Genomic DNA, 16,857 nt, shown 5'->3' with positions numbered 1-16,857 from the left:
ACACGATATAATCGCTTGAAAGAATTATGTACGAAAACATTTCAATCCCCGGTAAGAACATTCATTGTCAGTTGCGCAAAATCTTTCCGAATGTTCGAATTTTACCGCACTTTTTAACGTTTAAATTTGAAATGTTTAAACGTTAAAACCATGGTTTTACCATGAAACCATGAAGTCATGGTAGATAGAAATTTAAGAAAGACTGTTCAATTCGGGAACAAGACGATTGAAGATTTCGATGCGTAGTTCCGTTCTGAAATACATGATCTGCGACGTTATCACGTGTTAATTACAATTACAAATGTAATGTGTATGTATATGTAGTTCGGTTTCGAAACGTCATCGTCACCGTCACCGGCACCGTCATCGTCGCCGTCACCATCGCCAACGCCATCGCCATCGCCAACAGTCGCCGATGTTCGCCATCGAACGTAATTACGAACGCACCTGGCCTGGCATTCGAATGGGGCAAATGTTTTCAATGAAGGCACACGATTGCGACTAGCAACCGCGCAGCGTTATCCAATTAAACCGATGGAAAGTTCAAAGTGAATAAGAATGGTTTGTAAATAATACTAGATAGCACCGGTATCAATCGTCTGTCCGTCGTGTTCTTGCATGCGACTGCAAGTTTGACAGTACACGACGAAGGGTGGGGGCCGTACTGCGCAGCCATATTGGCTACTTGTGACTTTTGGGAGGAAGCAAGCAAAAAATAACCCAACTTTTCTCGTTTCTAGACGAAAAAAATGTTGCCTTCAAGAATTTTTCATTGATTTTGCACGTTGCACTAATCAACGCGAACACGATTACTGTGACACGTGTGATCGTTTCTACAAGGTCGTTCTTTTTTACGAAAAATGGTATGTTAATGCTTTGATTAATGGATAGCCTATCTTAGGGACACGCAGAATCGTTCGTTGTAAAATTTCACGGTTTTACTAGATTTCTTGATGACGTTTAATTTCGTTTCGCCCCGTAGAGTTTCTTTGGATTCGGTCAGTCGGCTGACATAGAGATTACCTTGGATGGTGCAGATACCAGGATGTCTGCAGAGATCAAATCCGAAGATGGGAAAAAAGAGCACCACTTGTTATACTATGACGGGGAGACCGTATCTGGAAAGGTAAAAATGTTTGCTAAACAAATTGCTACTGCTGAAAAGGTGTAAACACTAACGGATAATATCATTTATAGTACACAAGGGTTGATTGATACTTTGAATGTATCCATGTATTATACACAGTTCCAAGACATTTAACCACATTGTAATCTGAAGTAGTTATCTTCTTTCAGTTTAAAAAAGAAGCTTTTCTTTATATCCTACATACGATTATTCAAAATTCCATCGTATACGTTTACCCGTATATATACACGCACTTTATGTAATATCTAGCCAAATTGTAACGTAGCCACTCGATGGCTCAATATCGTTCATTTATTTGGATTACTTGCCGAAAAGCATTCAGTTATAAAGCAATGTAATTTAAATAGTTTGCTTAATGAATATATATTGTGATGACTGCATTATTAATTACAGATTAACATTAGTCTTAGGAAGGCTGGCAAGCTAGAACATCAGGGTGTAAAAGTAGAATTTATTGGACAAATAGAATTATATTATGATAGAGGAAATCGTCATGAATTCACAAGTTTGGTTAAAGAACTGGCCAGGCCAGGCGAATTAACTCATAACACTGTGTACACTTTTGAATTTGCCAACGTAGAGAAACCATTTGAGAGCTACACAGGAGCTAATGTGCGGCTAAGATATTTCTTAAAAGTGACAATTGTACGAAGACTTAGCGATATTGTTAAAGAACTTGAATTAGTTGTGCACACTCTTAGTTCCTATCCAGACATGAATAATCCTATTAAAATGGAAGTTGGAATCGAAGACTGTTTGCATATCGAATTTGAGTATAATAAAAGCAAGTAGGTTGATCAATTATTCATGCTCCTCTACTTGATCAAAGTCATGTTTTCTGTCACTTTTACCATGCAAATTCTGTTTCAGATATCACTTGAAAGATGTCATTGTTGGAAAAATCTATTTTCTTTTGGTTAGAATTAAAATCAAACACATGGAAATCGCCATAATAAAACGGGAGACCACTGGTTCTGGTATTGTATACTTTCTCTCTTTTATTTAAATAAAATTAATTACGATAGCCGTTGTTATAATTTCAATACTTTTATCAACCTACGAGCGCAATGGAGAAAGTATTTTGTTTTTTCTGTGTTCATTAACTGTAACTCAATGTACCAAAGTAATAATTAGAATACATATTTGAAGGTCCACACACGTTCACGGAAAATGAAACAATAGCCAAGTACGAAATAATGGATGGCGCACCTGTTCGTGGCGAATCCATTCCCATACGAGTGTTTCTAGCGGGGTACGACTTGGCGCCGACAATGCGTGAAATTAATAAGAAATTTAGCGTTAGATACTACCTTAATTTAGTCCTCATGGACGAAGAAGATCGCAGATACTTCAAGCAGCAAGTAAGTTTGAAAATATAAAGTGTTCCATTAAGAAGTTTTAGGAAACGGTAACCAAGTGCATTGTACAATGACATAATATTTTCGTTCTGTTTCAGGAAATAACATTATGGAGAAAGGGCGAGAAAAGTAGAAAATCTCAGACAGCTTCACCTCATATGCCATCACACTTAGTCTCCGCAGAAACGGGATTCCCACAAGGAGCCGCTCAAAATGGTCCACCATCCGTGCCATCCACAGTACCGCCAGGGCAACTGCCATCTAGTAATCTAACAAGCGTAGAAGATGCACCAGCTCCGATAGAAGGCATGACACGCGAAGAAGGAGATGGTGAAGGTGAAAAGGAAGTTAACCCTGAAAGTAACTGAACGTTCGCGCATAAAGCAGTTAACGAAGACAATGAAAAATCTTACTAGTTCAAGGAAACTATAACACCATAGAGGGATGGATCATCACGGATGAAACTCGTAGCGTTGACTAGAATTTCTCTTACATCATAAAGAGAAATTGAATTTTAAGAACAGCGAGAAAATGGGAACACCTGCGAACAAAGTTGTAAATATTTTGGATACCTATAAATAATGCAGGTGATACATTGAATAAGTAGCCAATTATCGATCAAAATTTCAGATTATTGAAATCTATAGGAAATATGCTATGATGTCTGGTGGAACAGACCTGAAACGATTAAAAATGAGAGAAAAAAAAATAATGTTACAGAAATGAAATAACGCAACCATGTAAAATGAGTATACATAAACGGAGAATTTAATGATTGAATTTAAATCAGTGGTATATTATTGAATGGCATCTAAATGTTACAGTGTTCTGAATATTTTATACAAACTTATTCTGTGTTATACAAATGATGCCTTCAGCCACTAGATTGATTCTTGAAATTCGAAACCTCTTGTATGACTACTTAACTGTCATGCGAGAGTTTTATAAATCTGAGATGAATATACATATACTCACAACGGTCGCCCTATTTTAATCCATTCTTCTAGTCTGCAATCAATATATAATAAAGGCATTTAATGGAGGAACGCTTTTATATGCAACATACTGTACTGTCGAAATAATTTGTGGAACAGCAAGAGTGATGTTTTGAAAAAAAAGAAAACTTCTTGTTAATATTTCGAAGCAAATCGTTGCTACGATACATTAAGATACATGGCGTATCACTCAGTAATGTAATAACGATAAATTTTGTTTCAGAGTTTGATATAATTGTATATACAAATTATTGAAATATATACACCTATTACTTTTTTAATAGAATTTGTATGTAAACATGAAGATTCTTGATATAAATCATTCTAAGAAATGTATGCCTTAGTATGCCTGCTCAATTTTAGTATGCCTTTATTAATATACGAGTGGACTATGATAGATTAAAAATGGGATGGCTCCACATGTATTTATAGACATATACATACATATTACAATATGTGTGTGAATATATATATGCATATATATAATTTTTAATGATAACAGTAGTAACAGGCTGGATTATATATACACACACACACACAAAGTATCAAGATCGATTGTAATTATACTGAAAACAGTAATAAACTATAATAAGATGTACCCTTCTATCAAGATAGTATGATTAGTACTATCACGATGGAAGTAATATCAATACGAAAGGGAATACCCAATGTTTTGTACGATTCTGTGTTAACATGGACTGGCTGTAAAAGTCTTGTTAAAAAAAGTGCATAATAGTCAGTCTCGTGTATTTGAGAATTTTGTTTTCTGTAAATTAAAATTTTCATATTTCAAGCCTTTGTTATTTGTTGACAAGAAAGATATATGTGTACAAGAGAGAGAGAGAGAGAGAGAGAGAGAGAGCGGAAACGAGAAAAAAATAAAACTATTTGTGAATTATTTGACATGTCAAATATTGTATATACATATACATATTGTCATACGATATGAAACTAGTTGTATATTTTAATGCCCGCATAAGAATATTATATCGTATACAGTGTGCCTTCGTGTGCACGTATATTGGAAAAGATTAGTTTGTTTATGCATACACCCTTCCTATTCTTCTATATAATTGTTAGGATAATACCAAATTTCTATACTCATTATTTGTAAGTTATTTTTCGTTCGAAATATGTTTATAACAACTTTAACGCATCCAATATTATCTTTCCAAATTACTGTACAGTCGTATATATATTCACAATTTAATATAAAATTTATAATAAACAAGTATTTCTACAAGCTACATTCACACATGCAAAGATTTTTATGAATACATAATTGACGAGGTCGTTTAATTTTTAAATTCATAAAGTTTTTTAGAAATAAGATTCTTGTATTTTCATAATGAATGATACCAATAACAAACTTTTTAATACCAAATTAAAGTTACATACCAACAATGTACATATGTACATATACAATATATTTATGTATACATATATAGTTCCTATTTTAACTTTCTTTTGAAGAGTAATATATGAATATAAAGAAAAAATAGAAATGTATAGTAAAATTATACAAACCGCGCGTAATCATTTCACATAACTATTATAATAATTTATTATAATACAGTACAAATTTAATAAGTTAAACGGTTAAAGTGTGATGCTAAGTATTTCTTAGAAAATTGCATCTACATATTTATTTTCACCAATTCGTAATGTATTTCTCATCGCAATTAAATATATCACAATTAATATACTAATTAGTATACCTCAGTGTATAATTTACAACTAAATTATAAATAATAGTAAAATGTATTCACACGTGTTCTCCATGCGCACGTACATTATGTATTTCGATATTTATTCTTTTTTCCGTAGAATTCATTCGCGCGCTAAATATATATATATATATATGAATACACGATGAAGAACAGAATTCACGTGTATGCATTATGCAAAATCAATAGAACTCCAATACATCCGTGAATAAATATTTGATACTCAGAAAGATCAAAATGCATATTTATTACATGCACAACATCGAACTTTGTATGTATATATGTAGATACCCAGGAGTACATACTACATATACATTATACATAAATACATATATGGGCTTGCTGCAATTGTCGAAATTGGTTGCAAAATGCAGATTTCACTTTGCATGTATATAAACTGCATTGGTATCGTATATGTACTAATGGAACTCGGTTGAATAACTCTTCAATGTTGAATCGATTGATATTTATGAGTCATGTAGATATTGAACTTGGTCGTACCACTTCAGCCAGGTATTTTGCAACATAGATTACGTGGCACCTTCGCAAGCAGATTTGAACGTTATAATAAATAATTATAAAAAAATAATTGCCTCTAAAAAACAGAGTCGACCAACATTTAATGCAATAAGTTTAATCTTAAATTTCAATTCTTAAATTTCAAATTTTTGCGATTTTATATGCAATTGTAATCAACCGAAGTATTAGTTATACGGTAACAGAATTTCAACTCGATTTCGATTAGAAAAACGAAACAAATCAATTTTGATTTGAATTTTTTAACGATTATGTTTTTTTAATTCTAATGCACAATTTACGAATTTATAAAATTTTGGTGAATAAATACATCAATATCTGATACTGATGAAAAGAATGCAGATTCTAAATTCATGTGGCACTGAAGGAAGCAAGTGAATAAATTAAATTGTACAATCTAAAGTCCGACTAGCATGCGCGCCTCTCTACGCGCAGATCTGGTGTCTGGATAAACAATTATCGTCTGGCAATCATGTTCTATAGTTCACTACCGGTCAAAGCTTCATTTCCTCCAGCAGGTTACTCAATGATGGAAGTACGGCCGGAATTGCTAACGGAACTGAGTGAAAAGTTTTTCAAAAAATTATTGGACCCGGGATTCTCAGCTCCCGGTACGTATACGAAGTTTCGTTTCTTAAAATTAATCTTCCTTCGTGTGTTATTGCAAGTCCAACGAGTGACTCGGACAAACGAGCAAAATCCAATGCTGATGTCACAAGCCAAGGTCGATTCTTTTAGTGTTACCTTGTACATATTTTCAATTAAAAACGATTCTAACTTTATTTACTCCTCTACATTTTTCTTGTTCTATTTTAAATATTAAATCGTGTAATATATTGTTGTGAATATATAATTGACCTGGTCCATTAAAATGCAATGATATTTCAGATTCCTTCCATCCAGCCGATATTGCCAGAGTAGAGAAGAAATCCTGGTTGAAAAGGTTTCTGGAACACAATGATTGCAACGTGGACGAAGCACTTAACATGTTGTGGCAAACTTGTCTCTGGAGAAAAACCTTTGGAGCAAACGGTGAGCATTTAATTGTGAGCATTTTAATTAATGCCAGCTTTTCACTTGAGATTCCAGTTAGTGTGACTTTACTGTGTATTGATAGTAAAATTGTTATTGAATCAATGTTATCTAATCACAGACCTTACGGAAGATGTGGTCAAAAGAGAATATTTAGAGGATGGATTGTGTTTTATACATGGTCATGACAGAGATGGCAAGACAATGTTTGTTATTAGATGTAAGTTGTACACGAAAAAAGGTAAAGACTATGAAGAATTACAAAAGGTTGTAGTGTACTGGTTTGAAAGATTAGAAAGGTAATACAGAATTATTCATTTTTTATCATTTAATGCAATTCAAGAAACATTGATGACATTCGCGTGCGCATTTTATTATTTCAGATATACCAATGGCGATCAAATATCACTTTTCTTTGATATGGCAGACACTGGCATCTCGAATTTGGATATGACCTTTATCGAATACATGACTGGTCTTTGTAAAAATTATTATCCGAATTTTTTAAATTACATCATTATATTTGAAATGCCATGGATATTAGAAGCTGCTTTCAAAGTTATCAAATCGTGGTTGCCACCTAAAGCAATTCCAAAAATTAAGTTTGTCCAAAAGAACAGTATTCAGGAGTATGTAAATCAGAGTGACATACTTATCTCTTGGGGTGGTAGCAACGATTATACCTTTCAATTTGTACCAGAAGCACAAGCGAACGCGGAGACTACAATGAATGGTAGACTTGACAACAAAAAGGTATATTACTAAGATTTTGTAATATAATGTACGATATTCAAGCATTTTTAAATTATTCTTGAATATTTAGGTACATTTTGCAGAAGGTTCTCCGCTATTGGAGCAATCTCCAACTAGTTTTGGAGAACAGGGAAACGAAGAGGAGAGTAAGTAACAAATTTTATATAGGTCTCCGTTTAAACTTTTATTTCATCCTAATTATGATATATTATAGTGTTGCTGTCTGTCGAACCAAAAACAATCGCATTCACGAAAACGGGAAATGAAACAGCTGGAACAATAACGCTCAAAAATTTAACAACCGACAAGCCTCTGTTTTATAAGGTATTAAATGTGTCTGAATTTTTTGTCCTGCAAACAGTGTTGTATTATTGTTGTTGTTGTTATTACTATTATTATTATTTGTAGGTAAAAACCACGTCTCCAGAAAAATTTAGAGTGCGATTGAGTTCAGGAGTTATATTGGCACAAACTAAGCGGGTTATTTCCGTCGTTTTGCAACCTGGATACAATTTACGAAATCTTTTGTACAATGAAAGATTCTTAGTTACGTGCATTCCGTTGAAGGATCCGAACACTCCCGCTCAAGAAATAGCTGCACTTTGGAAGGTAGTGACAACACTAACAAATTTTATAAAAAACATAACTGCAGAGAATTGTCAATCTGTTCCTTTGTAGAGTGAAATAAAGCCAGAGGAACATAAATTAAGATGCTGCGATGGAGATGCTGATAGTAATGACAAACTAAAACCCCATTCTATATTGTCCGGAATGTCCGAAAGCAGAACGATGGACACACTTTTCCATAATGTAAGTGATAATGAAATACTCTGTAATAAATGAAGAAGAATATCATTCGTAATTGAATTGACAATTGCAGGTAGCACAATTGAAAGAAAGTAACGCGAGACTTCGAAGCGACGTCACTTTCTTAAAATACTCACAATTATTTTCTATAGTAATGACAATTGTAATGGCTATGCTGATTATTTACATTTTAAGGATTGACAGTAATAATGGGCCTATGGAGCAAGATGACTGTCATATTCCTCATATATAACTACTAGACACTACGTGTTTGAGTTATCTATACATGCGATAGGCATTTTTATTGTTCCGTATTTATGTTTGTGAAATGGTTGCATTTGATAGGCATTCGTTCTTTTCTTTATTCCTAGCTCATATGGTTCTTTGTCTCTTCAATATCGGCGTTGTACAATGACGTTAAAATCTTTTTGAATCCATCATTATTGGCACACAAGCAATAAGTTGCTGTTATTTAATGAATCTTTATGTATAATATATTTATCAGGAAGGAAGATGTGTTATTATTACTATAAAAATATATAACTAAATAGAATTATTTTTATAACGTTTTACACATGTTTCTATACGCTGTTCGTATTCGGCATAAATTATATACATGTAGTGCTTTATTATTCGTCACCAAGACTCAGAAATTTAATTTGCTTATCAATCATTTGTGTTATATGCAAATTAATCTCTACATTGTTAAAAACGTATTGTGTAATACATGATATTGTTTGTACGTTTTTTTTTATATCTAGTAGTAAATATAAAATTGTATGTGTGTATATATATATACAATAATATATATTAGCATATACCATACCAAATTTGTATTAAAACAGTAAGGGAGTCTTCTACTAAGTTCTCTTTGTATTACATGCTTCAATTAATGAATAGTTAATTATATTTACACATTTATACTTTCTTGGTAATGCCTTTATAAATTGTGTTACTACAATAAAATTTATATTTATTATATATTTACTATATTTACATTTTACGAGACACGTTTATTGTTTACTTGTGTTACCGACTAGTGATTGATCATTTAATTACTTTGTACTAAGAACAACATCAATAAATCGTTCAAACGTTTATGTTTAAGAAGAGAATACAGGTATTGTACACGAACGTAGAAATGTATTACAAATGTTTCAAGTACATACAAAACGGAACACATCTCTCAATCACAATTCTATACAATTATAAAACGGGTGCATTTAAAGCTAATCAAGCAAAAACTACTCAATTGATCGTTAAAACCGATCGTGAATATAAATCGTTGGTTGTCAATAATTGATCAAATATATTCATCTAAACGACAATTGATAACATCGAGTATTACAATTGCATTGTACATCACCTAACTCTAGTTAGCTGAGTAGATAAATATATTTGTAACCTTTTAGTAATTGAAAAAAGGAAAAAGAAGGAACAAGCACTTTAGCCAACTTTGGCATTATTTGGCACTTTGGAAAGCGGACAAGCAATTGTCAGCAAGTGTATCTCTCCCACTCCCCATCATAGAAAATCCTTCGTTTTTTCCCCTTCCCCAATCAGAAACTTTCCCGCTCTTTTAACATGGCGATCGTCTTTTATCTTGACCAATCGTGATCTGATCGAATGTGTACGTTAAAAATTTATCCGATCGACATTACAAATAGTGCTCGACGTTAACACGCATGCCAATCGAGTTGTGGTGCGTACAAGTACAGTTCTAAAGATTTGTATACTTGAAAATACATGGAAAGAACGAGCAAAACAAGAGGAAACGGGCTGGCTTCGACCTGGTAAGTTCACGGAAGATTCAACGATTCAACGACCGGAAGTACCTAAAACAACGGTCGTCCGGTGTAAACATGACGAGCGACGCGTTCTCATTGCGCAGCTGCCAACGCGCAGCATTTGAACGTTCGCAGTTCGATCGGCCATATTGCCCTCCGGGTCTTACACAACGCCCTCACACGAACGATCGTGAGTTTACGAGGTAAGACGAATATTTGGAAGTTTCGGTGGTGTGCTGGCTTGGCGCAACGTAAAAATACGTTTCTCTGTGAAGAAAGACGATTTTCAATAGCAATCGAAGAAACCTGCAGCTACTGGTCGCGAACGGGACGCGGTACATCGGTGAGTTATCCGAAGCACGTAGCAGAACGGACAGTATTCCCTTCCGTCGCGTCCTCCATATTGATGACAGCGCCGACGGTGATAATTTTCTGAAATTTTTGTCGTTAATGCCCCCTGTGTCCTGAAATCGAAAGCACCCGCGTTGTCTTAAAAGCTTTCCGACAGAATGCGCAACTTCGGGGACTCCGGTGTCCCACGAGAGGCTCGTTAGCGGTTTCGAGAAGCCTGCCGGACCGCTGCGTATTTCCACGCGCTCTTTCGTTCGTCGCCACCGCGTTCCTGCATTTTGCTCATGGCGTCATCCTCGTTCGCATTACCCGCTTCGCATGTTACATGGCGTTCCGCGGCGACATGTGTCGCTTCTGTCAATCCCATCTCATTCTCGGAACGCTAATCACGCCTCTGCCCTATGCTGGAATTTCGGCGATCGTCAAGTCCAGGCCCGACCCGGCCCAGTCGTCAGTCGGGCTTGCCAATTTTCCCGCTCACAATCAGTCTCCCATGAATGCGCCCGTCCATTCTTTCGTGTCTTCAATTTCTTCGGCCCAGATATTGATTTTCCCCGTATTTTCCACACAGTCACGATGCCCCGCGTGCATTACCGCTTTTATTCCCGGTGGTAATCCAGTCGGGCTCGTGTTAACTGTACGCACGCACGTGTTTCGTACGTTCGTCGATTCTAATACCGATTACACTTGCGCATTCCATCGACACTCTTGCCCATACTTTACTTAACTGTCGTATGTCGCATCATGCTTCGAATTCGAACTTACGTTATAGTTTTCTTATGATTTTCCGGTGTACTTACTATTTAGACGAACCGCTGCGTGCGTTCGATGATGTTCATTCATGTATTAGGCCGCGAAATACGAGACGTCGGTTCTCTAATTTTTCACCACTTGATCACTCGATCGAGTGATTTTGTCGTTCTTTCTTGTCGCCTTTAAAGTTCATAGAGTTCTTTATCAGTTATCATTATTTGCTTCCACTAACTTTTGAAGCTTTGTCATTTTTTCCTGAAACTCTCTATACGATGGTGTCGCCTGATGAGATGAAATGACCCCAAGTTCATACTTGGGCATTAGATGGCTCATGTTAAATTCATTACCATTATTGCAAGAGTCATCAGGGTGCATTGGATCAAAGTCATGTAAATGATTGATCGTTTGTTCTTTGGTAGACATCATCGGTTAAAAGTTCCCCAAAAATTAAAAAAGACAAGTATGGTAATCAACGAAGAACTGTGTAAACTTTGAGATAACAAAAAAAATATATACCTACAAATCGTACGTTTCATATTACACAATAATACCAATACTTGCCCCAATCAACTGCATGTTAAGCTCCGGGCATATGTTCTCCCTTTTTCCTCTTTTTTTTAAGTTGTATATAGCTTATTTGTTTATATCTAGACTCCAGAACCAATACTTTTTAAACATGTTTAGAAAAAAGAAATTAAACATAATGTCATTTTTACGCTACAATAATAAAATTTGAATGACTTAGAACAAATTAGTATTTACCATTGGAAAGAATACAAAATTTTGTATAGAAAGTATGTAAAATTCATAAAACAGAAAACTTTAGCTCCAGAGTTTAAATTACTTGTTAAAAAACTTGTTAAAAAATGACGCGTTCCAATTTTTCTTTTCTTAAATAAAATGTATGTTTTGTTGTAGTTCAATTTCTCTACATAGGGTGTCGAGTTATTTCAAACAAGACATCCTATAAATGGTACACAATTTATACCTTTAATAGTCCATTCGTACCATAAACTGAATGCTGTAATTGATGTTGTTTCAGACTAATGACAGACAGTCTAATTGCATAATTTAATGATTCTACCATGACGAGTAACGTAGCAACGATTAAATTAGAAGAGGGGCAAGAATCTGTAACAGAGATACAAACGTATTTGGAGACATTTAATAAAGAAATAGAAGGAGGTCAAGGGGAGCAATTGCAGCATGTACAATGTTAGTATATCGTATTCAATTCATGATTGTCTTGTATATCTATGCATGAACACAATTGCTAAGAACATATCGTGTTATAGTGCAACAAGTGGAGGGATTGTCGGGTGGAGAGGAAGGAGGAACTTACTTTGTTGACCAATCTGGCCAATATTACTACCAAGCGAATAGCGATGAAACACCTGTGATGACACAAGTGCAGATTCAAGAAGTAGAAGAAGCTGATGTACAAACTGAAGGAGATGGTTCACAGGAAGAACAATATCAGGAAATTGAGGAACTCGAAAATGTTGATGGAGACGAAGATGTACGTGAAAATAATTTATCTCATGCCTATCGCTCTAGTAACTTTTAATACAATAACAATTTGATTAATCAACAGGGGCAAGTCGCAACCAATGAAAATAATCAAGTTGTTATTAATTCCGGTGATGCATATCAAACAGTCACAATTGTTCCATCCGACACCAATCCTGGAGAAGTCAGTTATGTCTTGATAGTCCAACAACCAGACTCTGAGGATAAAGAAAGTCGACCCGTGGAAAGAGAGGGAACAGAGGGTGAAGAAGGAGAGGGTGAACAAGATCTTACTGTCTACGATTTTGAAGACAACGAAGATAATGAAGCACCGGTTGAATCAGAGGCAGAGGACGATAAAACCAAAATTATCAAGTTCCTACCTAAGAAGTCCCAAACAGTTACTCAAGCTCACATGTGTAATTATTGTAACTACACAAGCCCAAAGCGGTACGTATACCTCTCATTATCTTAGCTTTGTTGGTTTTTCGTTCTGATTGGTAAGAAAATAATTGTTACTTTTTAATCAGGTACCTGCTGTCGAGACATATGAAGTCGCACTCGGAAGAGAGACCACACAAATGTAGCGTTTGTGAAAGAGGATTTAAGACATTAGCTTCGCTTCAGAACCACGTTAATACACATACCGGGACCAAACCTCACCATTGTAAATTCTGCGACAGTGCGTTCACAACTTCGGGTGGGTATAATCTTCGTGCAGCTTCAAAACTCGACGTAATGATTATTTTCTTCTTCTACGAAGAAAAGGAGTCAATTTGTTGCGATAAAATACCGGAACATAAAAGCATGATGATCATCATTAGTTTTTATTTGTAGGTGAACTTGTTAGACATGTTCGGTATAGGCACACGCATGAAAAACCACATAAATGTCATGAATGCGATTACGCGTCTGTTGAACTTTCCAAATTGAAACGTCACATTAGATGTCACACAGGGGAACGACCATATCAGGTACATTAAGCCGCTACTTTATTTACTACTTATCCTATTTAGATGCAATCATTACACATAATTACGATTATCATCCATTTTGTACCTGTATTTTAGTGTCCGCATTGTACATATGCTAGCCCTGATACATTTAAGCTCAAACGACACTTACGAATACACACTGGAGAAAAGCCATACGAGTGTGATTTTTGTCAAGCAAGGTTTACTCAGTCTAACAGTCTAAAAGCTCACAAACTTATACACAACGGTATGTAGAAATTTCATCTTTCTATCTATAGACGTATATATCGCAGATTTATTTATTACTTCAATATTTTCGTGGGTTTCCATTATTGTTTGCTATAATGTTGTCCATTGTAGTCGGCGACAAACCAGTATTTCAATGCGAACTGTGTCCGACAACATGCGGCCGTAAAACAGATCTCAGGATTCATGTACAAAAATTGCATACCTCAGACAAACCTTTGAAATGTAAGCGCTGCGGAAAAACATTCCCAGACAGGTATGTGTGCAAGACACGTTGTATGCAAAACCAAAACGACATCATATTCTTTTGTCTAGTAAATATGAGGCACTTCATGTTTTTTGATTTTGTAGATATAGCTATAAACTGCACAGTAAAACTCATGAAGGAGAAAAATGCTACAAATGTGATTTGTGCCCATATGCATCAATATCTGCGCGACATCTCGAAAGTCACATGTTGATACATACGGATCAGAAACCTTATCAGTGTGATCATTGTTTTCAATCATTTAGACAAAAGCAACTACTCAAGCGGCATTGCAACCTTTACCATAATCCTACTTACGTACCTCCGCCACCGCAAGAAAAAACTCACCAATGCCCTGAATGTGAACGGCCGTTTAGGTATGTACACAATCTCTGCTTTGACGTTAAACAAAAAAGAAAAGAAACGATATACTATGCTAAAATATTTTCGAACTACACCCTACAAACTACTTTTAATTCAGGCATAAAGGGAATCTTATTCGCCACATGGCTGTTCACGACCCAGAATCGTCTCTGCAAGAAAAGCAGCAGGCGTTGAAGATGGGCAGACAGAAAAAAATTCAAATCATTGACGGGCAGCGGGTCGAGGTGATGACAGGTCAGATTCAAAATTGAACAAATCTTACTTTGATTCACTTATATGTGTACGATTGGTAGTTCGATAGCCAGTTACCGTTACCGAAATCGTCCTCAACAGAGTAAATTATTGACACATATACGATGAACAAATCATTGGAACTTGCGATCACAGGGACACTTACGATATGATCTGAGAAACTCAGGTCATTGACTAATATCCATGTGTTGTGTTACATGATAACAGGTGATTTAGCTTCTAAACTTAAAGGTTACGAAGAGGAAGAGGAGGACGAGGAAGATATGATGGCAGTCGAGGGAAGCGATGGTCAACAGTACGTAGTGTTGGAAGTGATTCAGCTGGCGGATAACCAAGGAACCGATCAGGTGGATATCTCTAATGCTATCTGTTCTTCTAGCGACAGCACTGCCCTGTAGTTTTACACGAATGTGGCGGACAATAATGTACATTGTTTACAGATGGCTGTCGTGGCAAGCGAGGACGGGGATCTTGTAATGCAGGATCCTCTGAGTCAAGAAAGCGGAATCGTGACCGGTACAGGGGAAGAAGGAGATGAGGTGGAAGAAGACGAGACCGAAGTGGATGAGTTGAAACTTGATTCGGGAACGTCTACGAAAGCGTCGTCACAAAACACGCAGAGTGATCCAAAGTTGCAGAAGGAGATGGAAACCTGTTTCGGATTCGACGAGGTACGTGATCATATAGTTTCATTTTTATTTGTTTTTTCTCTATCAAAGAAATGAAACCAATTAAAAATATATTCGGTTTGAATCTTGACGTGCTCAGGAAGAGGAAGACGAAGAAGAGGAAGGAAAAAGCAATATTAATATATTGCAGACAATTTCGTAATGAGAAGAATACAGACGAGAGGACCTATCTACAGAGTAGTCAAATGTTTTTTCGTCTCTTTCACAGTGTCAGTGCACAAACTGCGAGTGCAGTGTACTATTATTTCAAAGACTCTGTGCATGGCTCCAATGAAGCTATCTTTCAGGGCTAGAGTGGTCCACATACATGGTACAAGAACTCTTTCTGCCACTAGTGCATTAGGTGTATCTAATAATTTATGAACGAACAGTAGTCTTGTGGTTTAGTGAAAATATCAATCGAATGTGCAATTATAATAATGTAAAATATTTTACTTTATTATCGGTGAGAATTAACTATCTCTTTCTGGGAAACGACGACTTAAGTCGGCTGAGCACATTACTATTGATATAAAGAAACAAAACAGATATATTAAAAGAATAGGTTGACATAATATTTTTAAACCGAGCTATTTAAAAACTTTAATATAAAAGCACGGCGCATAGTGAAATGTTTTGAAACCGGCTGAGCAGCAGTCGGGATTGTTGGAGCGTGGTTTAACGGGGCCGAAGTTATAAAGTGAGGCTGCGGTGTAAATAAATGCTTTCCGGTTACACCTCATTTTATAGAAACAAATACAGTGTTCTGTGAATGACTAGAATAATGGAAGGCGCTGAATTTTACGTTTACAATGTGAACAAAATTTACATATACATAGGCATGTATATAATGAATCGGTAATGACGAAAACGAACGATTAAGGGATTTTCCGTTTACCTAAATGCCGTTACGTTCGTCACTGTATATAGGTATTTCGTAATAATAAATAATAAACTGTCATTTTACAAGTAAGTACCTACAAACCGCTATTAATGATTCTAGCTACAGGGGGCTGAACTTTTTCGTTGATAAATAAGAGTATGAATGCCAGATAATAATCCAATGTTTGAGCGTAACGTTACAATTACCAGTGTGTTTGTAAGATTTTCCTTTTTTGCTCTTTTAAAAAATTGTTGTCTCGTTCACGACACGAGCTAGTTGAAACGTTGTCTTTTAACTGGATTGAATTGTGAATATGAAATGAAGAAAAACGTACGTTGATCAAACAAACTCACAAAAATTTATGCAGAGAAAAGTTCTGCAAAGTAGTTTGCTTTATTCTATTATTATTATTATTATTATTATTATTATTAATTATTATTACTATAA

The 16,857-nt window shown here is 35.5% G+C and overlaps 3 protein-coding genes and 1 pseudogene across 7 annotated transcripts; 3 read left to right on the top strand and 1 right to left on the bottom strand.

Annotated features, from left to right (window-relative positions):
- Window positions 1–289: 289 nt before the first annotated feature.
- Window positions 290–4,534, top strand: Vps26 (vacuolar protein sorting 26). 2 transcript variants are annotated; one of them, XR_013494515.1, is made up of 8 exons: window positions 290–863; window positions 983–1,126; window positions 1,541–1,935; window positions 2,018–2,124; window positions 2,297–2,508; window positions 2,604–2,841; window positions 2,922–3,060; window positions 3,136–4,534. XR_013494515.1 is itself a non-coding variant. In XM_078186789.1 (7 exons), the coding sequence occupies exons 1-7, from the start codon at window positions 861–863 to the stop codon at window positions 2,984–2,986; spliced, it is 1,164 nt and encodes a 387-aa protein (XP_078042915.1). In that variant the 5' UTR covers window positions 291–860; the 3' UTR covers window positions 2,987–4,534. The 2 variants fall into 2 exon arrangements, 1 of the variants encoding a protein (XP_078042915.1); XM_078186789.1 differs by having other exon boundaries at window positions 291–863; window positions 2,922–4,534.
- A 1,496-nt stretch (window positions 4,535–6,030) lies between these two features.
- On the top strand, window positions 6,031–9,490 carry LOC144473160 (motile sperm domain-containing protein 2). The gene is made up of 9 exons (XM_078186786.1): window positions 6,031–6,375; window positions 6,653–6,796; window positions 6,918–7,095; window positions 7,180–7,549; window positions 7,620–7,695; window positions 7,764–7,873; window positions 7,958–8,158; window positions 8,228–8,359; window positions 8,430–9,490. The coding sequence occupies exons 1-9, from the start codon at window positions 6,237–6,239 to the stop codon at window positions 8,607–8,609; spliced, it is 1,530 nt and encodes a 509-aa protein (XP_078042912.1). The 5' UTR covers window positions 6,031–6,236; the 3' UTR covers window positions 8,610–9,490.
- A 126-nt stretch (window positions 9,491–9,616) lies between these two features.
- Window positions 9,617–11,670, bottom strand: LOC144473334 (uncharacterized; annotated as a pseudogene).
- Window positions 10,212–16,837, top strand: LOC144473155 (uncharacterized). Of its 4 annotated transcripts, none has more exons than XM_078186781.1 (13): window positions 10,212–10,486; window positions 12,290–12,462; window positions 12,543–12,766; window positions 12,842–13,206; window positions 13,287–13,456; window positions 13,594–13,730; window positions 13,827–13,977; window positions 14,091–14,232; window positions 14,490–14,600; window positions 14,705–14,841; window positions 15,091–15,206; window positions 15,300–15,530; window positions 15,628–16,837. In XM_078186781.1, exons 2-13 carry the CDS (start codon window positions 12,333–12,335, stop codon window positions 15,688–15,690), a joined length of 1,977 nt encoding a protein of 658 aa, XP_078042907.1. In that variant the 5' UTR covers window positions 10,212–10,486; window positions 12,290–12,332; the 3' UTR covers window positions 15,691–16,837. The 4 variants fall into 4 exon arrangements, with proteins under 4 accessions (XP_078042907.1, XP_078042904.1, XP_078042905.1 ...); XM_078186778.1 differs by having other exon boundaries at window positions 10,213–10,486; window positions 14,328–14,600; XM_078186779.1 differs by lacking the exon at window positions 10,212–10,486 and adding an exon at window positions 10,906–11,772 and having other exon boundaries at window positions 14,328–14,600.
- The last annotated feature ends 20 nt before the right edge of the window (window positions 16,838–16,857 follow it).

The sequence above is a fragment of the Augochlora pura genome, chromosome 7 (genome assembly GCF_028453695.1).
Source record: "Augochlora pura isolate Apur16 chromosome 7, APUR_v2.2.1, whole genome shotgun sequence".
Lineage (NCBI taxonomy): Eukaryota > Metazoa > Arthropoda > Insecta > Hymenoptera > Halictidae > Augochlora > Augochlora pura.
The sequence above is the reverse complement of the archived record's forward strand: the minus strand, read 5'-3'. Positions and strand labels throughout refer to the sequence as shown.